Below are 24,334 nucleotides of genomic sequence, written 5' to 3'. Positions count from 1 at the left end.
AAGTAGTGTATTGTGAACACTAATAATAAACAGCCGCTCCCCTATGAGTCTGTAATATCTCCATTGCTCAAACAATTATGTACTAGCGATAAGACCTACCATTAATGTATAATGACTTACTGTAAGTATAGAGCTCTTGAAATAGAACATTCTCTGTAACTAGCTGACATTGTAACTATAAGGTGTGAAGGATAGTTGAAATTGTTTATGTAATAATCTAAGATGAGGTCTGATAAAGACCTTTTGTGCCCTCTGTAATGGTTTTTTGCGCTACCGTCCACAGGATGAGGATGGGGTGCACAATAAACTAGCCGCCTTCGGCGGCAACAATCAAAAAAGGTCCTGTAACTGGATGTTGCAGGACCTGCAGAGGATATACTCCGCATCTGAACAAAATTAATATTGCAAGCGTTTCAATTACAGCTAAAGAGTTAATTACGGAAGGTAATTACACGGCAAGGTAATTCAACGAAATTGGATTATTTAATTAATTCGTTGCAAATAGGTTATGTTTTTAATGCAATTTTAAAACAAATAAAGTTCCCTATTAACAGCCATTATGCCGTCATGCGTGAGAAAATAAGGGTCGAGCGTGACGCAGCCAAGACGCACACTAGCGTGACGCAGCCAAGACGCACACCAGCGTGACGCAGCCAAGACGAGCGTGACGCAGCCAAGACGAGCGTGACGCAGCCAAGACGAGCGTGACGCAGCCAAGACGAGCGTGACGCAACCAAGACGAGCGTGACGCAGCCAAGACGAGCGTGACGCAGCCAAGACGAGCGTGACGCAGCCGAGACAAGCGTGACGCAGCCAAGATGAGCGTGACGCAACCAAGACGAGCGTGACGCAACCAAGACGAGCGTGACGCAGCCAGGATGAGACACAAACACCAATATTGTGTGAGTCGCCATTTGTCACTGCTCACGGGGATCACCGCTCAATATTCCTTCACTCCTAACACTGTGTATATACACTGATAAATACACGTGTGTGTATATATATATACACTGATAAATACACGTGTGTGTATATATATATACACTGATAAATACACGTGTGTGTATATATACCCTCTTACAGGGAGTGTGTATACCCTCCTGCTCGGGGGGGGGGGGGTAGATACCCTCTTGCTAGTGCATGGGCTTCTGAAGATGTATTAATATACGAAAGTACTTAAGGAAATTCCTGTTTCAATTCTTCATCCGTGGTCTGACACTGTCACATTTTTCATCACGTGTTAATTTTCCTGATTTACACAAACACACATTATATATATACATATATATATATATATATATATATATATATATATATATATATATATATATATATGTATATATATATACATATATATACATATATATATATATATATATGTATATATATATACATATATATATATATATATATATATATATATATATATGTATATATATATATATATATATATATATATATATATATATATATATATATATCGAATCCTTCTGGGGTGAGGCGCATGTCGTCATATGAAGATATGACTACACAACGCTTGACAGAGCTATAGGGCAGGATTATAAGCGAGATATAGCAGCGTGACGGAACGGTTCCCCGCCACTCGGACCAGTAATGACGGAACACCGACTCTAGGAAAATCTGAAGCCGTTGCTATTATGAACAGTACGAGTAGATGGACAAAATCATTGCAAAATGCAGTAGCAAGGAACTGGAACATTTAGAGTGAGAGGGTCAAATGATGAATAAAGTGGAGAACCATGCAAAGTTTGGTTGGATTCCGTTCATCTTGAGCCGGGTACAATTCCGCTGGTTAACTTGGAGTCTCCGCCCAATCATTCAGTTATCTAACCAATTAATCACTCTTAAATGCAGCTTCTTTATCAGCTTTGCATCCTTTGTTACTGGACGTTCTCCCTCCTAGTTGTCTAATTAAGCCACCTCTCTGGGGGCCACACTTGACGCCTGACTTACTCTCTCCGTCTTGAAGTCGAACTGTTGGTGAAGAGAGAGCGTGCTCTCAACACAGTAGCTTCCAGAGAGCGTGCTCTCAACACAGTAACTTCCAGAGAGCGTGCTCTTCAACACAGTAACTTCCAGAGAGCGTATATATATTTATATATATATAAATATATATATATATATATATATATATATATATATATATATATATATATATATATATATATATATATATATATATATATATATAATGTGTGTGTGTGTGGGAATGAGCGCACGCGCGCGTACGCATATTTACTTTAACACTTTTAAAAAAGTGTTACAGCCCGCGTAACCCCCCCCCCCCCCCAAAAAAAAAAATACATTAATTGTATTTTTGCATTTAGATTATGTGCTAAATGTAATCCCCACAAACACAAAACTGTGCCAAAGCAATCCGCACAGCCTGTCATCTGGCAGTTCGGTGTGCAAAGTGCTAATTTTACATAACATTACAGCTTTCCACACACACCACTGAGAATATTGTCAAAGAAATTAATTATGCACAACACTAACGATTTCCCGGCCATTATTTTCACGGTTACTTTGCCACCATTAATGAGTTGGATTTATTAAACAAAAAATAAAAAGAGAGAGAAAGATTGGAGAGAATTGATAAAATGCTCTTAACTCTGGAAACAATTCCACGAGACACGAGAATTTCCCTCTTGATGTAGGCTATCAAACGCGGCCGAGGAGGGAATAATTCAAGGAAATATTTCCGACATGTAGTCAGTCGGTTTGTTGCTTCAGAAAATTGTGCAGTTTTATACAAGTCTGTCCAGTTGCTGAGCGTCTGTGAAGTTCAATGTTGCCTGTGCAACTACACGAACGACATCCAGTTGTATGGGAGAGTGTGAGAATATCTGCTATGGTATCTATAATATTATGATCTAAAATATTTTCAGTGCCGCAAAGCCTTTGAACTACCCTGAGAGACTGGCCCTATATGGCACTCTTTACCTGGGCGAGTCTTGGCCTTTACATGTTCTCATGCTCATTAGTTCTCCAATGTGTTCTGACACACAATGTTAATACATGCTGCACTCTAGGTAAGACAACAGTACATAATGTGCTTTCACGTTCCTCCTCTTAATTTCTTTATTGACGATCAGTGCTTAACCTCTGTTGTGTGTCACCCTCACAGGAAGGGGGTCTCTCGCACTCCTACAGAGCCGGGGGGGGGCGGGGTGCACCACTGGCTACCAACCACTGCTGTAGCTCAAGTGAGATGCACTGGAGACCGTAGGAAGACTAGGTAGGGTAGGGTAAGTGCGCCTAATCTTCTTACTCGTATAAAATATTTCTTCGCTTGGAGTTACTTATAATCGCCCTAATCATCGCAAGTACTTGTGTGACGATTGGTTATTAATCTTTCACTATAAACACGAATATATAACTACAAAAACAACAAAGAAAAAGTTATTATATTTCACAAAGGTACACACACACATGCACGCGTACACGCACACGCACTAGTACACGCACACACATGCACGCGAACACACACATGCACTAGTACACGCACACACATCCACGCGTACACACACACTCGACCAATTGATAAGACCATTCCTGGAGTATGCGGCCCCAGCATGGAGCCCGGACTTAGTCAAGCACAAGACGAAGCTTGAAAAAGTTCAGAGGTATGTCACTTGACTAGTCCCAGAACTTAAGAGGCATGAGTTACGAAGAAAGGCTGCAAGAAATGCACCTCACGACACTAGATGACAGAAGAGTAAGGGGAGACATGATCACTATCTACAAAATTCTCAGAGGAATTGACAGGGTAGATAAACAAACTGTTTAACACGGGTGGTACGCGAACAAGGGGACACAGGTGGAAACTGAGTACCCAAATGAGCCACAGGGACGTTAGAACGAACTTTTTCAGTGTCAGAGTAGTTAACAGATGGAATGCATTAGGCAGTGATGTGGTGGAGGATGACTCCATGCACAATTTCAAATGTAGATATGATAGAGCCCAGTAGGCTCAGGAATCTGTACACCAGTTGATTGACAGTTGAGAGGTGGGACCAAAGAGCCAGAGCTCAACCCCCGCAAGCACAATTAGGCGAGTAAAATTAGGTGAGTACACACACACATGCACGCGTACACACACACACTAAACTGCATTCACAAAGATTGCTTTGTTGATACATAAGCGAATTTACGCGTAAGAGAAATTCGATTATACTGCGTCCTTTGTCTCTTGACGACGCTATCTGCATACATAAATATACCTTCAGTATGTGTACACATACACACACACACACACACACACACACACACACACACACACACACACACACACACACCTACAACACACACACAACACACACACAACACACACACAACACACACACAACACACACACAACACACACACACACACACACACCCTCTTTCACCCCAACTCGGTCAGGGAAAATGACCGAAGGACATCACCACACACAGGGAACGAGGGAGAACGGTGGATACTACCTGTGATTGGATCAGCCAGGCATTACGGGGGATCAGCAGAGACCTGCAGGAAATGCATGCTATTAATACAGAGCCTATGCAGGCAGTTGAGGGAAGTCAAGGAAGAGAGAGAGACCCAGGGAACATCAGAACACGAACCAGTACACGGTACGCAACTTCCTGGAAAGAGGTGATGAATCTGGAAGAGGGCTCCTTCCAGGGAGACTCTCCTTTGCAGAAATGCTGTAAACTAGTAACATAGAAGGTTTTCAGGCTGGGCGGCTACAAGAAGAAAAGGAAAAGTCTGATAAAGGTTCTTTATCCCATCAGCCGGCGAGCTGATGGGCAAATAGCCTCGGCTACCATCAGCTGTTGACCGGTCGTGATGGTCGAGTGGATAAGGTGTCCTGTATACACCAGTTGCATTGTGCTCCTGGCAGTATGGGTTCGAGTCACTTCTGGGGTGTGAGTTTTCAGTTGCATATAGTCCTGGGGACCATTCAGGCTTATTCGCATATATATGTGAATTACTTATATATATAATATAAGTAAATTATATGCATAGGAGAGAGTAAGATAAATTGTTAACGGAAAAAAATATTCTTTATTTAAAAATAGCTTAATTTCACATTGACTTCAATTGACTTTAACGACAATTATCGAAAGTTCAGAAGAGAAATACAAAATCACATAACCTCCACCCTGAGCTGTGGTTCCTTAGTGTTGTTCTGTATATTGATCAGTATTATTCCATACATGTGGTCCGGTATATTAATTTTACTCCACATTTATGGCCCAATTTATTAATATTATGTCTGAAGTTATCTCAGAACGTTATCATGCAAAGTTTAAATACTAAATTAAACTATATCATAAGCCTTCTCCCGTATAATTGCGCATGGGGAACTTTTAATTAACTCTTTCATATGGTGATTAGTGTCAGTAGATGTGAGACGGGGTGATCCAAGCGTGAGAAGCCTTCACATCAACTTGTCTGCGATGAATGCTTATGTCTGCGCCCGGCCTTTATCGCCTCAACTTTCCCACCTCCTCAAACTTTCTAATTTAACTATATTTTCCGTGGCGAGAGATTATGTTGTGAAAATAAGGGACTTTACCGAGGCTTATCAGGAAACCCAGGCAGCCTGCTTCATCCACACTCTCTCTACGTCTCTTCTCTTCTCCCCCTCTCTCTCCCTCTCTCTCCCTTCCTATCTCTCTCCCTTCCTCTCTATCTCTCTCTCTCTCTCTCTCTCTCTCTCTCTCTCTCTCTCTCTCTCTCTCTCTCTCTCTCTCTCTCTCTCTCTCTCTCTCTCCCTCCCCCTCTCTCTCCCTTCCTATCTCTCTCTCTCCCTCTCTCTCTCTCTCTCTCTCTCTCTCTCTCTCTCTCTCTCTCTCTCTCTCTCTCTCCCTCTCTCCCTCTCTCTCTCTCTCTCTCTCTCTCTCTCTCCCTCTCTCTCTCTCTCTCTCTCTCTCTCTCTCTCTCTCTCTCTCCCTCTCTCTCTCTCTCTCTCTCTCTCTCTCTCTCCCTCCCTCTCTCTCTCTCTCCCTCTCTCCCTCTCTCTCTCTCTCTCTCCCTCTCTCTCTCTCTCTCTCTCTCTCTCTCTCTCTCTCCCTCTCTCTCTCTCTCCCTCCCTCTCTCTCTCTCAAAACATTTCCCAGGTTCGAACTTAATTATCAGTAATAAAATAAATCAAATCTAAACCATCTCTCCACTGCTTGATACTCCTCCCCTCCACCCTCCTGCTGATGCTGGAGGGTGGAGGGGAGGAGTTATTACGGTGTAACTCGTTGGCAGGTCAACTGAGACGTGGAGTTACTAATGTGGAGTGTCACCTTGAGACGTGGAGTTACTAATGTGGGGTGTCACCTTGAGACGTGGAGTTACTAATGTGGGGTGTCACCTTGAGACGTGGAGTTACTAATGTGGGGTGTCACCTTGAGACACGAGACCACGTGACCGACCTTGTCTTATCCTGCACATAACGACGCCATGACCAGGAGACCACGTGTTTGACTGGCCTACTTACGCCTTCTATACTGGTTTCATGGTGAATGTCAAAGCCTTCTAGTCAGATAAGGCTATAAGTCATTCATACCAACAATATACACTAACCGGTTGATAATGGTTTAGTGAAATGAATAATGTTAACCGTTTAATTACGGTATAACCAAATTTAAGAATTATAACCCTCCCAAATTTTTGTGAAAGGAATTTTACTGGTAACTTTAAAATAAACATATAGTCCACTCCGAAGTTATAAATTAATAATAAAAACAATTTGAATACAGTCCATTAACAATTAATTCAGAATTGAAATCAATTTATCACCGGTAGATTTCCCACATCACTCTACCATGATTCTACAGCTGCAGTAGCAACCCAAGCAATAGAAAACAGCTTCAGAAGCCTCGACTTATCACCCCAGAAACCGTCAAGATGGAATGCTACCTCCAACTACGTCAGTGCTTTTAAGTGTTACAAGTACATCCGCTACACCAGGAACTGTGAACTCTCCGAGGAAAAATGCAGCATCTGCACTCACGAACATCACTACAAGGACTGCCAGTCGACCATCCAACTGTGCATCAACTGTGTAGGACCCCATACCGCCATCTCATGAACTGCCCCACGAGAACAGAAAATATTCACAAGTCGGCACTCGACAGGCCAACCACCAATCAGCCCGCGATATTTCAACATTCAGGCCACGACATTCTCAACACTACCAAATTCCTCTGCTACGACGACGTCCTCATCAGACAAGCGCCCCCCCCCAACTGGGGGCCTAACAAATAGGCGACGAAGGCCCAGACTCCTAGCACATCAACCATCCAATCAGCAGCCCCGGCCGCCACCACTCTGCCCTGTACTGATTCACCTTGTGGAGAAACTGGCAGGAACGGATATCACCAAGTACGTGAACGTACTCAGCAGACTGTCCTTGACTAACGCGATACCCAAGATGTCCGTACCAACGGACCTACTCGAAATTCCACAAGCTACCTAGACCCAAACAGAGTGGATCCCAACACCAAAGGCAGCAACAACAACGACATCGACTAACACCGCTTCGGACCTGGATGATCATCAACCAGTGGCAATCTCAACTTCAACCCAACTCAACGCATGCAACCAAAAATCAAAAGGGGAAAAAACAAGAGGGGCCAGCTGAAGCAACCAGTAACTTACACATCTGACTGTGATAACCTTGAAACCATCTATACCGGACCCGAAGACGACGAGGAAGCCAACGACAACAAGACACGTCCCTGTTATGGCCTCTACTGCAACCAAGATGGGTTTAAAGAGGTAACCCCAGTACCAGACGACAGATGGAACACAAATGCAACTGGGTCATCGCCAACAGGACCTCCGAAGAATTCCCACATTCCATGTTCGTCCACGGCACTGCCATGCACTACTATGTTGATCTCTTCGTCCTGAAGGAGAAGTATTATGACCCGGACTTCGACAAAAAATTCCTCGAGGGACCATACATATTCCCCGAAGACGAAGACGACCAGGAAGGAACCGAACTGCCACGGTTCATGTGCGCATCAACCCGTCGACGATTCACTCAGAATGTTCGGTAATATGTTTATTGTTTGTGATGTGTCTATATATGTATGAACATGTTGTACTGAACGGGGGTAAGAATAGCTTGAGCTACCTCATCCCTTTGTGTGTATTTTACCCCTATAAACTTATTTCAATTTCAATTCAACCCATTGACGCCTCAGGCAGTCACCGAACACCAAGGCACGGATTAGAACAACAAAACGTGCACCGCCTCAAATTTGAAGGCGCCCCCTTCCAAGCCAAACAGCATTTCACCTACACCAACATGACAGCTAACCGCCACTCCACAAGCCTCCTGCCGCAGAATGAGAACTCAACATCAAGACCAACAAGCTCCACCATAAGACCAAAACATTATGCCCCCCCACAGTGGACCGGCCACCAAACTTTCAAGCCTCCATCCAAATTCTTTTCAAGAATTTCCAACTCATCCTTCTTCCTTCCCCAGGCCTTTTACAAGCTATTTGGACATCAATCCCATTCCGTTCACCCGAGCACCTCTGCTTCGTCCAGCTACTGTCCTTACATCAAATGTCGTCTCTAGCATCAACTGTTGCCTCTTATATCAAATGCTGCCTCGAGCATAAACTACAGGTAAACACACATTAGACAGAACTTTTAAGTGTCAGTAGTTAACAAACTGCAAAGCACTAGGCAGTGATGTGGTGGAGGCGGACGCCATACATAATTTCAAATGTTGATATGACAGAGCCCAAAAAGGATCCCTTTGGACATCAAAGCTAAAAGCTCAGGAACCTGTAAACCCGTTGATTAAGAGTTGACACCTGGGATCAAAGAGCCGAAGCTCAATCCTCATAAACATAATTAGGTGAGTGCACCAACCCGTCCTCGACTAAAGTCCATTACATCCAGCGGTCGACCCCACAGACGCATTCATCAATTTTTACATGCAGTTCATTCAAAACGGGAATGTTCTCAAATATAAATTAATATTATAATATATTAACATATTGTGCATATATAGGCACAGGTTAGGTTAGGTGTTTAGGTTCTGTTGGCGATTATTTGTATTTGTAGTACGTGGGTGAAGCATTTATAGCGTTGTGGTTCGAACAAAATTCGTCAGTGAAGCACTTGTTCCGGATATGTTCGAACGTCAGCAGTTGTGAGTCGTGTGTAAACCGCTTTTCATTCATAAACAGGGGGTTTGGCGGGTGCATGGAATCACTTTTGGATCTTTGTTTGGAGGACGGGCTGTTTATAGCGTTGTGGTTCGAACAAAATTCGTCAGTGAAGCACTTGTTCCGGAAGTGTTCGATCGAAATCAGTTGTGAGTTGTGTGTAAACCGTTTTCCATTCATAAACAGGGGGTTTGGCGGGTGGATGGAATCACTTTTGGGTCTATATGGAGGACGGGCTGGAATGCACACACAATACACACACGAACACACACACACGTAGTTTCAAAGCGTTATAGTAGTTTCAAAGCGTTATAGTAGTTTCAAAGTGTTATACGACACAATATTGGGAAGACGGGACACCACGAGCATCGCTCTCATCCTGAAAATACACTTATTTACACCACAATATAATAGCACATTTACCTACCTGTTCACAGTACATTAAGTGCAACAAGCTTTGCCTGCAAATATTTAGAAGCCAATTGGGTCTATCTTACCAGCATTAGCGCTTTCCATTACACTGTGGCCAGAGATTTACGAGGTATTTGTCAGCAGCCATTAAGATAAGCGAGATGGCTGTTGCGTCCTCAATGTGTTCAACCTGTGCTGGGAGGTTGTCTCCCACGCTCTCCAGATGCCTTCTCCCACAGTTCAGGAGATGCTTCTCCCAAAACCTCCGGGAGATTCCCTACCACACGGTCTTCAAGGTATGTCTCCTCCCACAGCGGGTGTGTCTGTGTGTGTGTGTGTATGTGTGTGTGTGTCCGTATGTCCGTATGTCCGTGTGTGTGTGTGTCCGCATGTCCGTGTCTATCTGTCTGTGTCTGTCTTTTGCCTCAGTCTCGACCGAGGCCCACAAGTCTGGGACTGTCATCATACTAAGACACGTAAAGGAAATAAGGTTGAGTCGCTGTGGTAACCCGATCAAGAGGAACGGCCCAAGAGAGGAGCTGGAGGTGGAGACGCCTCCAACACAGACACGCTAACATGCACCACCACAACACCACCACCACAACACCACCACCACAACACCACCACCACAATACCACCACCAGTAATACCACTACCAGTAATACCCTCCCCAGAGCCCATGTTGCTCTACAATAATGCCGACTATAACCAATGGCGTCGGCCGTCTCACAAGCACATCATCTTATCCATACTTGGGCCCAATTACTTGGGTTGGATGGTAGAGCGACAGTCTCGCTTCATACAGGTCGACGTTCAATCCCCGACCGTCCAAGTGGTTCGGCACCAGTCCCATCCCAAATCCTTATCCTGATCTCTTTCAAGTGCTAAATAATCGTAATGATTTGGTGCTTTCCCCTGATAAATCCCTTGCCCTTGAGCGTGAACTATGAATAAAGTATTAAGGTGCACCCGGTGGAGGGCGGCTCACGGCGACCTCTGCCCGAGTGTATCATAACACTTTATGATAAGTGTAACTTCACGGACAAGTTACAAGTGTGTCTCAATCATACGTACTGAATACCTTAAGAATAAATAAGTATCTACAGACGGAAGCTGGAGCGGCACAGAAGCTGGAGCAGCACAGAAGCTGGAGCAGCACAGAAGCTGGAGCAGCACAGAAGCTGGAGCAGCACAGAAGGAAGCTACAGCAGCACAGAAGGAAGCTACAGCAGCACAGAAGGAATCTGCAGCAGCAGAGATACAATCCCAGAGCCTTTTGTGGCGTGACACAGGGGAGACAGAGGGAGAGCGTGACACAGGGGAGACAGAGGGGGTGCGTGACACAGGGGAGACAGAGGGGGTGCGTGCCTACACTGTAAACAAGACCAGATGGGAACAACATTACCACAACACAGAAGGCTGAGAGAGCCACACATGGAGAGGTCCCGCACGTGTCAAGGATAAGTTCAGTAGTGAAGGATATGAGGATGCGGGTAGGAACAATGGAGACAGGAAGCAACAGGATGTGCCAAGTCAAGCCAATTCCTCAAAGAGTGGTGAGCAATTTGAATGCTCTAAAGATTTTAAGAAATAACTGAAGAAAATATCATTCATTTTGATGAGGTAGGGTAATCAAGATGAGACATTTTCAATCACAATGCCATGATATATCGTTGCTAAAATCATTTTCGCAAAGATGGCACCTCCATTGTGGCTTCCTAGTGAATGTGAAGGGAACGTATAGGGAGAACTGTACTACCTTCACTAGAGTGTACGCCGGCAATTTGGATAGCTTGATTGAGTATCAGCCCGGTGCCCCAAGACCCTTAGTGGATTCAGTAGGATCCCAGGATAAATTACTTATCGTGGTCCGCCAAGATGAGGCGCGCGGCTGAGGGTGGTGACCCAGAATGCAGGATCGATTCCCCGGTCTGTACTAAGTATGTGCGCTATTATAAACGATATTAACCATTGTGAGAGTTGCAACTGAAACGTGAGACTCCAGACTTGATGCTCGCTCTACAATTACAGTTAGAGTATTACACACAGACAAGCACCCACAGGCAAGCACCCACAGGCAAGCACACACAGGCAAGCACCCACAGGCAAGCACCCACAGGCAAGCACACACAGGCAAGCACCCACAGGCAAGCACACACAGACAAGCACCCACAGGCAAGCACCCACAGGCAAGCACACACAGGCAAGCACCCACAGGCAAGCACACACAGGCAAGCACCCACAGGCAAGCACACACAGGCAAGCACCCACAGGCAGGTCTTCGCTTGAAGACAGAAGAGTTAGGGTGGACATGATCACCACATTCAAGATTCTGAAGGGGATTGATAGGGTAGATAAAGACAGTCTATCAAGGGGTCTATCAAGGGATTTAACACAAGGGGAACACGCACAAGGGGACACAGGTGGAAACTGAGTGCCCAAATGAGCCACAGAGATATTAGAAAGAACTTTTTTAGTGTCAGAGTGGTTGACAAATGGAATGCATTAGGGGGTGATGTGGTGGAGGCTGACTCCATACACAGTTTCAAGTGTAGATATGACAGAGCCCGATAGGCTCAGGAATCTGTACACCTGTTGATTGACGGTTGAGAGGCGGGACCAAAGAGCCAGAGCTCAACCCCCGCAAACACAACTAGGTGAGTACAACTAGGTGAGTACAGGCAAGCACCCACAGGCAAGCACACACAGGCAAGCACACACAGGCAAGCACCCACAGGCAAGCACCCACAGGCAAGCACCCACAGGCAAGCACCCACAGGCAAGCACACACAGGCAAGCACCCACAGGCAAGCACACACAGGCAAGCACCCACAGGCAAGCACACACAGGCAAGCACATGCGTACACTGAATAGATCAGAAAGTGGAACTGTCTGATCGTTCCGTTCCATCAGATGTCCACTTACGGTACACCAATGACGTTTCTCGTGTCTCTGATGCCACAGCTCCGAAAACTACGTTACCGTCCTTGCTCTTTCTTCTTAAACTCTTCCACTACATCTCACCAGGCCCCCCCCCCCCCGCAAGACAATAGTTTTGCATATTTTTACCCTCCCTCTTTGTCCCTCCCTCCCTCTCCCTCTCTCCCTCTCTCTCCCTCTCTCCCTCTCTCTCCCTCTTTCTAAGACAAACTCTTCAGTGGTAACATGGCGGTGGTCTCCCACACCTGTATTATCGCTTGGTCTGTGTTATTATCCAGCCTGTGTTATTCTACTTCCTCTGTTCGTCTCTGTTCCTCGCCCTCCTCACACCGCCTTAATCTCTTGTATCTTCCAACAAGTGTTGACTCTCATAATAATTGTCCGCTGGCCGGCCCCTCAGTCCATGTTATTGCTCCTCAAGCTGTGGGTGTTTCAGAGGGCGGCAACACTGTGTTTCCCGCCCTTGTAAGCAGTCCTCCCGTCTTCACACACTGCTCTTCCTTTCCCGTCTCTACCCTTCACTCCCTCTCCCGTGTTATGGTAATGGTTACTGTCCCATCCCCCTCCCTCCATTATGGCTTGGCCGGCCCTGGCTTTCCCCCTTAGCTCCATTCCCTGTGATCTATGTGCATACACTAGCGTCTATGTACACATGCATACGTGAACACATGCACACATGTTGCAACACGGCACCATATGTGTCTTGATGCTGCAACACGGCACCACCTGTGCCCCGATGTTGCAACACGGCACCACCTGTGTCCCGATGCTGCAACACGGCACCACCTGTGTCCCGATGTTGCAACACGGCCCCACCTGGGCCCCGATGCTGCAACACGGCACCACCTGTGCCCCGATGCTGCAACACGGCCCCACCTGTGTCCCGATGCTGCAACACGGCACCACCTGTGCCCCGATGCTGCAACACGGCCCCACCTGTGTCCCGATGCTGCAACACGGCACCACCTGTGTCCCGATGCTGCAACACGGCACCATCTGTGTTGTGATATTTCAATTCAACATCTCAATCATTCAGTGACGTCAACTGTCTCGAGGAAGATCTGACGTATTTACCATTAGATATGGCTTTAGTTATTATTCATAACTACCACTAGGCCTCGGTGAAGCCTACGGAACAGTGCAACTAACCTCCTTAAGACAGATGTTTATACACTCAGACACAGAGCTACTTCAGTACACACGCAGCCCTCGGAGTACACTCTCAGCTGGCTGGTGTGTGTGTGTGTGTGTGTGTGTGTGTGTTTGTGAGGCAAAGCGTGCTCCCCACTCACACACCTGTCAATCATCCCTTCACTCACTCACTGTGTCCTGTCCTGTCTTGTGTGTGCTCACACCTACTACTTCCCCTCACACACCTGCTACTCCCCCCTCCTCACACCTGCTACTCCCCCCCTCACACCTGCTACTCCCCCCTCACACCTGCTACTCCCCATCTCCCACCTGCTACTCCCCATCTCACACCTGCTACTATCTATCTCACACCTGCTACTCCCTCTAACCCACTCCCCTTAACCTACAAATCCCTTCTTACGCCTTCCAATCCCCTCTTCTCCACGTCATTTCCCCCCCCCCTTCACCCATCAATCACCGCTTCCCTCCATGTCCTCTCACCCATCACCACCTCCCACCCCACCCCCCACCCCACCCCCCACCCCCCACGCTTGAGGGTAACCCAAAGCGAGGCATCAATTTCGTCGCGAAATTATTTCTTTGTTCGTATCTTATATGGAAAACTGTGAGAGTGTGATGGGGAGGTCCCCGGCCCCAGCTCCGGACACCTTCAATATCACACTTCGCACCCTCTCTAGAGTCACCTCGGCAATTAACTGTTAAGCTTATTCTTCAAGATTTAAGCTTGATACGAGTACAGTCTACAAGCTGAAGTAGAGGGAGACAGTCAACTTTAAATGCAGCATGCAAAGACTGCCAACAGAAGACGGGGTAAAAATGGCGAGGATATTTATACCAAACTCTCACTTCTGGAGCTTTTAGGAAAATCCTTGTGGCTGTCAACTGTGTGATGCGAGAGGCGGTGTTGTGGGGAGCGCCCCCGGGGGCGCGGCGACAGCTTCACGCTGGAAGGCGCTCGGTTGGAGACGATGTCAATATAGACACAGCTGCTGTTGCTGCTGCTGCTGCTGCTGCTGCTGCTGCAGGGTGAGGCTAGCTTATGGGTCAGCTGGGGAAGGTGTCAGGCGTTACCAATACCGTCTCCTTTCACACCTTTCCCTGATACAAGAGTATCATTCTTCCGCCTCCGCAGACATACTAACCGGCCCAGAGAGCATTCTAATTCGTACAGGAAGTCAACGAGTTGCAACATTTTAGGAAAATTTGTTTCGAAGAGTTTAGGAGAGGTAGCCCAGAAGGCTTTTTTTTCCAAGATGGCAGAAGGAAGTTTGGTGGCATCAGAGAGACATTTTAGCGCCTAGAGCGCCAAGGCAGTGTGCAGAGTACCAGGATGAGGGAAGAGAAGACTGCTTGTTGCTCAAACTGAACAATTAACAGGTAACCCGAGGATACGTTACTGAGGAGTGGGAGCTGTGAAGCGTCCCTCTGGTCTGAGAGCTCTCACTCTGCACCAAGACTGAGCTCCGGAATTAAGTAATAATGCTTCGGTTGAGCCGGTTCGAGACTTTGGTTGAGTCCGGATGGCCGTGTGTCACCATAGGGTGCAGCCTAGTCAACCGCAAGGAGGGTTAATGCGTCACTTCTTCAAGAAAACTGGGTGGTTGAGTGCCGTGCCGGAGCGACAAGCGGTCCGGGACCGTGTGTACCGCAAGACCTCCAGATAAAGTTACAGCTTGTGGAGGGCCAACGCCAGGCTTCTCCTCACCTAACTCAAGGAGTTCCTGATGTCTAAGGAGAGTCCCTGTCAAGGAAGGGTTAGTGCGAACTGAGGTAAGAAGTGCAGTAAAGTTGTTGCATGAAGCAACAGGAAGTTGTTACTTGTAAAGTATTACCCAGTGATGACATTAATCTGAGCAGTGCAGTGCTAGGCTAGTGTGGCAGCCCGTTGCAAGAAGACAGCTCCAGGGAAGCTGCTAGCAGTGGTTATCCTCAGGTAGAAGCCAGTAGTTACCAGCGAGGAGTTCATAATAGTAGTCTCATGGAGAAAGCCACTTGTGCAAACTAGCACACCTGCAGTCATCAGCAGGTACTTAATTAATTAAGATTTATGCCAAGGCTTGAGTGCATGACCGCGGCATGTGTGGGGCAGTGACGACATTGCCTGAGGGGGCAGCGACGACACTTCCCGAGGGGGAAGCGACGACACTGCCTGAGCTTTTCACAATAATAGGAGCTTTTTTACATTTATTTCTTCATAATGAAAGTTATTATTATAAACAACCAACCATGCAGAGCTTCGGAGCTCGTAAACTGTTTAATAAATGTAAATGAAGCTGTCATTATTGCGGAGAGATGTACAGGTTTCGTACCTGGATGCTGTTCTCCCTCGCCTCAGAGCACCACTCGAGTCCTTGCGTCACTGCCACCAGTTGTTCTCTTTCATGTCTCTCAAGGATCTTATTCTCTCTGTGATGACCCTGTGATGACCTCGCGGGACGCGCAGATGTTTAATTAAACATTCTTTACCAACATCGCATATTTTGTCCCGAACTGAACCTAAGCAAAGAATCATGTTAATTAATTTCAGTGTTGTGAAAGGCTTTGACGCACATTATAGACACTGACCACAGCCTCCAATGACCACAGGTGGGCACAGTAGTCAGCTTAGGTTCCCACACACACACACACACGCACGCACACACACACACACACACACACACACACACACAAAACACACACAGAGGCGGGACCAAAGAGCCAGAGCTCAACCCCCGCAAGCACAATTAGGTGAGTACACACACACACACACACACACACACACACACACACACACACACACACACATACACACACACACACACACACACACACATACATACATATATATATGTTTATTTTCTTACGTGTTTGATGAAGACTCTAGTTCAGTACACTTTATTTTATTTTTACTGCTGACTTTAAGTGTGCCCTCCATCTCACTGAGCGTTATATGAAAGTGATACAATATTTGCACCACTCTATTATTATTGGAAATATACTATTGACTGGTAACGCTGAGTAACATTATTATCGCTGGAAACACACCCTAGACTGGTAACACTGAATAACACTGTGATCGTGGGAAACGTACCACTGTCTCGTAACGCCTCGTAACGCTGAATATATCCACTGAACTGCATTGTTGCAATGCAGAGTTCAAACCCAGTTGGCGACCTAATCATTTGAGCGACACAGGTGTGTGACGGGTGACCTGTGACCGTTTGTTACGGCGAGCAAAACTGAGAGGAAGTTCTGTAAGCTGCTCAAGCAACGACTTGCGGTCAGTACCGAGTTTTCTTCCACTCTTCCGCGGGTACAAAGCAAAGGTTCGCGAGAAAAAAATCCACCTGTGTTACGACTGAAGGGCTTTCAGGGCGCTCAGTGGCACCCCGAGGGTGTGGGAGCGAAGACCCGCGGTGGTGGTTGTGGTGTTCTTCATCTAGGGCACCGCCCCCCTCTTCCCCCGCCCCCCGCCCCCCCCTCGTAACAGTATACAAATCCAGTGAGGACTTTTTTTTTTTTTACATGCAGTTGTTTCCCCTCTCAGAATATTACACCCCAAAACTAACGCCTAATATTCGCATCACCTGTCTGCTTCCAACTTTCATAATTGTGTGGGAAAATTACACGCAACTCTGGCTGTAATTTAACTACCAAATAATGAGATACGAAACCATTACAGCCTGCGCCATACAACTTTTTTTTAATTACAAGCCTAAATAGAAATCGTATTTAGCATATCACAGGAATCAAACATTTCCTGGGCAAATCGGATTGTGCAGCAAATCCTCTGGTGTGGAGGTTTTCAGAGGGTGTTGATATTCCTGGGGCGGGGGGTGGGGCGTAGGATGGCCGGGGGGGGGGGAGGAGGCCTAGGGGTGTCGGGGCGCCTGCACGCCGCCTCACAATCGAGGTGGGGGGAGGGTGGCGGCGATATTAAATAAATCATGATTTAAAATTATGTCTAATAGAGTTGCTCGTCTGGATAAGCGGCTTGTTACAAAAAAAACAGGATTGAGGGAATGTACACTTCGGCACTCACTATGTACACTAATGTTTACTATAATGTAATGAATGTACACTAATGTTAAACACACACACATATACCCGTATACATGCCTTTACATATACAAACACTCATACAGACACGTGAAAATACACGTAAACACAAACACCAACAAACACCAACGCATTACCCGGACACACAACAGATGCTCCATCAATCACAAACATGCACATCATCACGTCATAAGTCAGAGGAAACTCGACAGGCAAAACCATTTATTACATTTATCTTTATGCATTATATCAGTAGCCTCAGAGATTACAGCTTCATCACTGACCAGGAGATGAAGGCGCTACAGACAACAATTGCCCGTCAAGACATGCATCACGCGCCCTCAACCACAGCCAGAGACGCCGCCATAACTCACGCCATGCCAGGAGGAAATATGCGGCTCGTAGCTTGGGTCGTGCATCAACACGGGTCGTATGAATCCGGTGAAATATGCAGGCTTCAGGCTCCTCTCCCACCCTGACTGAGAGGCCTGATATTACTCAGGGAACACGGGCTTCCAGCACTGCTCGCCCAACACGTCCTCTTAAAAATAACGTCACTTTTGGCTCGTATGCGCACTATGGCCAAATTTGGACGTAATTTGAAATGAAATCGACTCACAAAAGTGACGTACAGTACTGTTACGTTTTCTGTTCGAGTAGTCCGGCCCTCCTCGGACAGCTTAGAAGAGGAATTTTCAATTAACGTTTTTCATAACGTTTTGAAACTTTATGAGAATTTCCTGCCCACCTAACCTATCAGAGGACCCTTAACTTACTGTTGTTGAAAAAAAAAATCCCAAATTTATTTTCAATTTGTTTTCATTTTCAAATTACGTCCATATTCGGCCATACGGGCAAACGGCCAAAAGCGACGTTCTTTTTAAGAGGACAGGTGAGCGCCAGACACACCAATAATCAAGTACACATAGGCTCACCACCCTCTCTGCCAGGAGACTCACCCAGGTGGTTCAACAGTACTCTGGTTAATCTCAGCGTAAATGAGCCTCATCGCCAAACAACCTACTTGAGGGCTCATATACATTGATTAGACGAGGCCTGAAAGCATAGTCATCTCTGCCTCCTTAACCTGACTCACCTGACTAGAAGTCATACAAACCCACAAACCTCATCAGTCACTGGATATACACATCCTCTGGGTGCATGGCTGTTGCAAATACAACATTTGCATAATGCCAACACCAGTTGGTGGAGCATCACTCAAGAGCTAAACGCCCAAATCAAAAGCTAAAATCAAACAGAGTAAACAGTGTTGACGATTCTCGGATACTTCCGCAGCGTTGTCAACACTACCAGCCATTCGCTAATTAACGACAAACACGCGCGGAAATATTTTCCCGTGAAATAAGCAAATGTTTGTGTGTCGGCTTATATCCCGCGGCTAAGTGATCATCTTTGGATAACTTTCCATATACATAAAGATATTCAAATATTAACAAGAAAATGAACCTATGAGAAGACTATCAGTGAGCCTCCAGAATTTCGTAATATTTTACAGTGAATTTGATTCCCGGTAGGAAAGGGTGAGAGTGTGGCTCAGAAACGTGTCTCTAGTGCTAATAGATAAATCCCGCTCCGTCCATAGCTTACATGAAGGTCTTGCTTCAGCCAGTGTTGTAGCTGTGAGGCTCAAGGTCATGCTTCAGCCAGTGTTGTAACAGTAAGGCTCTCAAGGTCTTGCTTCAGCCAGTGTTGCAGCTGTGAGGCTCTCAAGGTCTTGCTTCAGCCAGTGTTGCAGCTGTGAGGCTCAAGGTCTTGCTTCAGCCAGTGTTGTAACAGTGAGGCCACAAGGGCCCTGAGCTACGACAGGGTTTTTTTCCCTGTCGTAGCTCAGTCGATTAACGCAGTGTCTGGGATGCTCCCGGACGCAGGTTCGAAAATCCTCGTCACGGCCCTTGTGGATTTGTTCATTTGATGCATCACGTTAGTGTGATCTCTGTGTGTAGTTATGGAGACAGGTTCGGCGTGATAAAAACCCTCAGATCCTTCTCTCTGACGTTTCATGGAGGATTTCATCTCACATTTGGTACCCCTGAGTCTAGCTTCCTGCGTCTTCCGCCCTTCTTCATTACATTTACTCGAGTTTAACTTTAGTAGCCATTTGATGAATCTTTCCTTTAGTTTGTCCAAGTCAGGTTGTAGCCTCTTGTCGTTTTCTTCTGTCCTCATCCTCATCATAGCTTTTGCGTCGTCAGGAAACATTGAGATGAGTGTTTCCACACGAAGATCATTTACATATATGAGGAACAGGATAGGTCCAGGAACTGAACCATGTTTGACTCTCCCAGTGACATCTCACCGCTCAGAGATCTCACCCGTCACAGTGACTCGCTGTCTTCTGCTGCTTAGATGCTCCCTTATTTACTAGAATAACTTTCCCTGTCTGCCGCTCGGCTCCCGCAGCCGAGCCGATAGCGTTCGGGAGTCGTAGTCCACAGGGCCTGAATTCGCTTCCCAGTTGAGGCAGAAACATATGGGCAGTGTATATTTCATCTGATGCTTCTGTTCACAAAGCAGTATACAGGTACCTGGAAGTTGGACAGCTGCTCGTGGGCTGTACAGTGGGAATGTGTGAGAAATATATAAAGAAGACTCCCGAAAATAAGTCGGGAATCGGTACATTGGACATCCGACGGTTGAAAGGCAGAGCCCATAAGGTAACAATTCTGCAGGCACACATAGTAAATATAAATATTAAACACATTTGGCCCTACCTCTCCCCCAGCCCCCCGCGCACTCAACAGTGTAGCGACCCCGCCACCTTTGCACCATTCTCCCTCTTTAAGCTGGATCTTTTCACCTCTGGTGTAAAAGTGTTTGCCTGCTCCTCTTTAACACAGTCAAGGGTGTTCATTCCCCGTGTCCTCCCTGCACTGTCTTTACAATTTGTTGCACTTCACTCGCGTGGCGCAGTAATTTGTTGTTCATGATATGCTGCTTCAGTTTCATTTAGAAGTGGGGGGGGGAGGGGGCACGTATTATTATTACACAAAGAAATCCCATTAACGTGATATAATAATGAGAAGGAGTCGTGTGGAGGACTCAAACCTGCACACTAGGTACTGCCAAGCACATGCCTCAGACCACTTAACCACACCTTGCTAAAAGCAATGCAACCTGGAAGTCGCCTGGAAATCACGTAACGTCAAATATCAATGAGAAAATTAATTGGGACCCGCTAGGGGATTCAGTTTTTCAGAGGATTCAGATCCTTCAGATTCAGAGGATTCAGGCTAGAGGAATCCCAGGTAGCATTTGTTTTAGCATGTCTTTGTCTAGTGGGCTAAGACATGTTCTGGGGAGTACCCAATGTCCAGGTTCGAATCCTCCCTCAGGCCTCCTAATGTTATTATTATTATTATTATTAATGATGATAAAGAAAATCAGTAGGAGTCATGAGGAGGATTCGAATCCTCTCACTTGGGACTCCCAAGCTGGCGACTCAGACCACCACGCCACAACATGGCCAAAAGCAATGTAACCTGGGATTCCACTGAATCCTCTAACATGCCTGAGGCTTATAACTCAAGCCTAATCAGTTTTTTTTTTTTTTTTTTTTTTTTTTTGAGATATATACAAGAGTTGTTACATTCTTGTACAGCCACTAGTACGCATAGCGTTTCGGGCAGGTCCCTGGAATACGATCCCCTGCCGCGAAGAATCGTTTTTTCATCCAAGTACACATTTTACTGTTGAGTTAAACAGAGGCTACAGTTAAGGAATTGCGCCCAGTAAATCCTCCCCGGCCAGGATACGAACTCATGACATAGCGCTCGCGGAACGCCAGGCGAGTGTCTTACAACTACACCACGGACACTGCTTTAAGCAACTCATGTTTGGTGCGGCTCTGGTGGGGAACGGAAGGCGTGTGAGCTCAGCTCGTCCTCCTAAAGTTTCCCAGCGTCAAGAAACTGTCGTACTAAAGTGCCCTCTCATAACCTACCAGAGAACCTAAAACAGAAAACGGGACAGAATGTCAATTTCGCGAGCCGCTTCCATTTTCTAGTATGACGAATTTTGGCCTTAGGTGAAATATGTGTCAAAATGCGACGCTCTATAAGGCTGCGAACAACCGAACTTTTAGATAATGAACATCTATTTTATTTTATAATGTGACTTAGGGTTCACACACAGCTTTACTAAGCTAATCGTCTGGCAATTAATTGCCTGGCATTCAAGTGTTACTTCGACTGTCAAGTTACCTTTCCAGTGGAGGGACTCCACGCCAGAGACGTCTGGGGTCCGGTAAAGTGTCCAGGTAAGTGTCGGGTCTTATATTAACTGTAGCTCCACCCTTCTTCCCGCTGGTGTTGTCTCTCTCGCCACACACCATTACCATCACTGCTGAGGGAGCCGTCTCCTTTCATCTGAGAGACACAGCCAGTCGTAATGTTGTATACCAGGCAACTGTTCAAAGAGGCCAAAGAATCTGTTACAGGAGCCAGAGAGTCTATTACAGGAGCCAGAGAGTCTATTACAGGGGGCCAGAGAGTCTATTACAGGAACACAGTTTATTTCAGGGGGACACAGAGTTTTTCAGAGTCCAAGGGGGAAGGGGGGAGAGAATCCGTCACTAGGGACAGAGAAAATGTGAGTCATGGTTCATAGAATTTTTATATTTTTTCCGTGACGGGGATGAAACAGAAGTCAGTCACAGAGGCCAAAAGAAATTTCGTGCCAGAGAGAAAAGTGTCACAGCGACTACAGTGAGAGACGCCACGGGAGCCATAAGCTACTGTGGCCTCATCCTCCAGAAAGAAACTTTATCACCACAAATGACTTCTCTCGCTGGACTGAAGAAAATTACAAGAAACTAAACAGGACTTGTGGCAAATTTCAAAAAGTTTGCGCTGAAAGTTCCACAACAACAACATAAACATTTGAAGCCGTAGCCCTGAGAGAGAAGGTAAAAGGAGGAGTGAGAGGGAGTGAGGGAGAGATGAGAGAGGGAGTGAGGGAGAGATGAGAGAGGGAGTGAGGGAGAGATGAGAGAGGGAGTGAGGGAGAGATGAGAGAGGGAGGGAGTGGGTGAGAAAGGTAGGTGGAGAGCATGAGAGGTTCCCCAGTAACACGGAGGGCGACCAAGCCCTCAGTGATCACATGGTACGTTGACAAAACCACACACTAGAAGTTGAAGGGACGACGACGTTTCGGTCCGTCCTGGACCATTCTCAAGTCGATTGTGGTCAACATACTTCAGCCACGTTATTGTGACTCATCGCTTGCATCACATGGTACCACTAACATGTGGGGTAATAACTTACACTTGGAGACGACTGACTTCACGAGACTTCAACAGCTGTAGACTCACTAACACATCATTTGATAATGCTGTTTACAGCTCTCATCACTTGTACACAGACGTGTTTACATTGGTGTTCATAGTATGTTGGAGACAGGAGTTGGGGGGTCAAGAGTCACTTATAGCATGTTGATGTTGGAGGGTGACCTTCCCAAGTGACCTTTCCCAGGTGACCTTCCCCAGGTGACCTTCCCCAGGTGACCTTTCCCAGGTGACGTCTTCAAGTAACTTTCCCCTTTAATGAAATTACGTTAATCAATCACTCTGATTCCACTTAACAAGGCGTTGAATTCTAAGCCCAAAGGTTCCGTGTCGCCTCAACCCCCGACAACAACAGGTTCCGTGTCACCACAACCCCAGACACCAACAGGTTCCGTGTCGCCACAACCCCGACATCAACAAGTTCCGTGTCGCCACAACCCCGACATCAACAGGTTCCGTGACGCCTCAACCCTGTCACCAACAGGTTCCGTGTCACTACAACCCCGACACCAACAGGTTCCGTGTCGCCACAACCCCGACATCAACAAGTTCCGTGTCACCACAACCCCCGACACCAACAGGTTCCGTGTCACCACAACCCCCGACACCAACAGGTTCCGTGTCGCCACAACCCCCGACACCAACAGGTTCCGTGTCACCACAACCCCCGACACCAACAAGTTCCGTGTCGCCACAACCCCGACACCAACAAGTTCCGTGTCACCACAACCCCCGACACCAACAAGTTCCGTGTCGCCACAACCCCCGAAACCAACAGGTTCCGTGTCGCCACAACCCCAGACACCAACAGGTTCCGTGTCGCCACAACCCCAGACACCAACAGGTTCCGTGTCGCCACAACCCCAGACACCAACAGGTTCCGTGTCGCCACAACCCCAGACACCAACAGGTTCCGTGTCGCCACAACCCCAGACACCAACAGGTTCCGTGTCCCTTCACAACCCCGTCAACAAACCTCTGGTGTGAGACCTGAGAGTCATCGCCTGTGGGATGCTAATTTAACTTTGCGAATTAGCAAGATGCCTCCCTGTGATTTAGCATTAAACACCCGCCTAACTACCTGCATTTTTGATGGGGAAATTTTGCATTTTTATTGTTGGCTGAAACGTTTTGTATTTCAACTGGCGAATGTATTTTTATAGTGTGGTTGGGGGTTTGTATACTTTTTAATGATTTGAGTTATGAGGGGGCCTCGTAGCCTGGTGGATAGCGCGCAGGACTCGTAATTCTGTGGCGCGGGTTCGATTCCCGCACGAGGCAGAAACAAATGGGCAAAGTTTCT

The 24,334-nt window shown here is 46.6% G+C and overlaps 2 protein-coding genes across 2 annotated transcripts in view; both read left to right on the top strand.

Annotated features, from left to right (window-relative positions):
- The window catches only part of LOC123764459 (sialate:O-sulfotransferase 1), a 538,431-nt gene that overhangs the window by 447,468 nt on the left and 66,629 nt on the right, over positions 1–24,334 (top strand). The window lies entirely within an intron of this gene.
- LOC123764243 (proteoglycan 4-like) lies at positions 9,823–24,018 on the top strand. Its single transcript, XM_069315662.1, has 3 exons — positions 9,823–9,895; positions 10,706–10,932; positions 23,332–24,018. The coding sequence occupies exons 1-3, from the start codon at positions 9,823–9,825 to the stop codon at positions 24,016–24,018; spliced, it is 987 nt and encodes a 328-aa protein (XP_069171763.1).

This window comes from Procambarus clarkii, chromosome 82 (assembly GCF_040958095.1).
Source record: "Procambarus clarkii isolate CNS0578487 chromosome 82, FALCON_Pclarkii_2.0, whole genome shotgun sequence".
NCBI classification, from domain to species: domain Eukaryota; kingdom Metazoa; phylum Arthropoda; class Malacostraca; order Decapoda; family Cambaridae; genus Procambarus; species Procambarus clarkii.
This window is presented reverse-complemented; position numbering and strand designations above follow the sequence as displayed.

Bases quoted from the DNA above. Each gene is read 5' to 3' on its own strand.
- LOC123764243 (XM_069315662.1), top strand. From the start codon at position 9,823: ATGCCTTCTCCCACAGTTCAGGAGATGCTTCTCCCAAAACCTCCGGGA. The intron at 9,896-10,705 runs GTATGTCTCCTC...AAGTATCTACAG, and splicing joins CCTACCACACGGTCTTCAAG to ACGGAAGCTGGAGCGGCACA. The intron at 10,933-23,331 runs GTGCGTGACACA...CCACTTAACAAG, and splicing joins ACACAGGGGAGACAGAGGGG to GCGTTGAATTCTAAGCCCAA.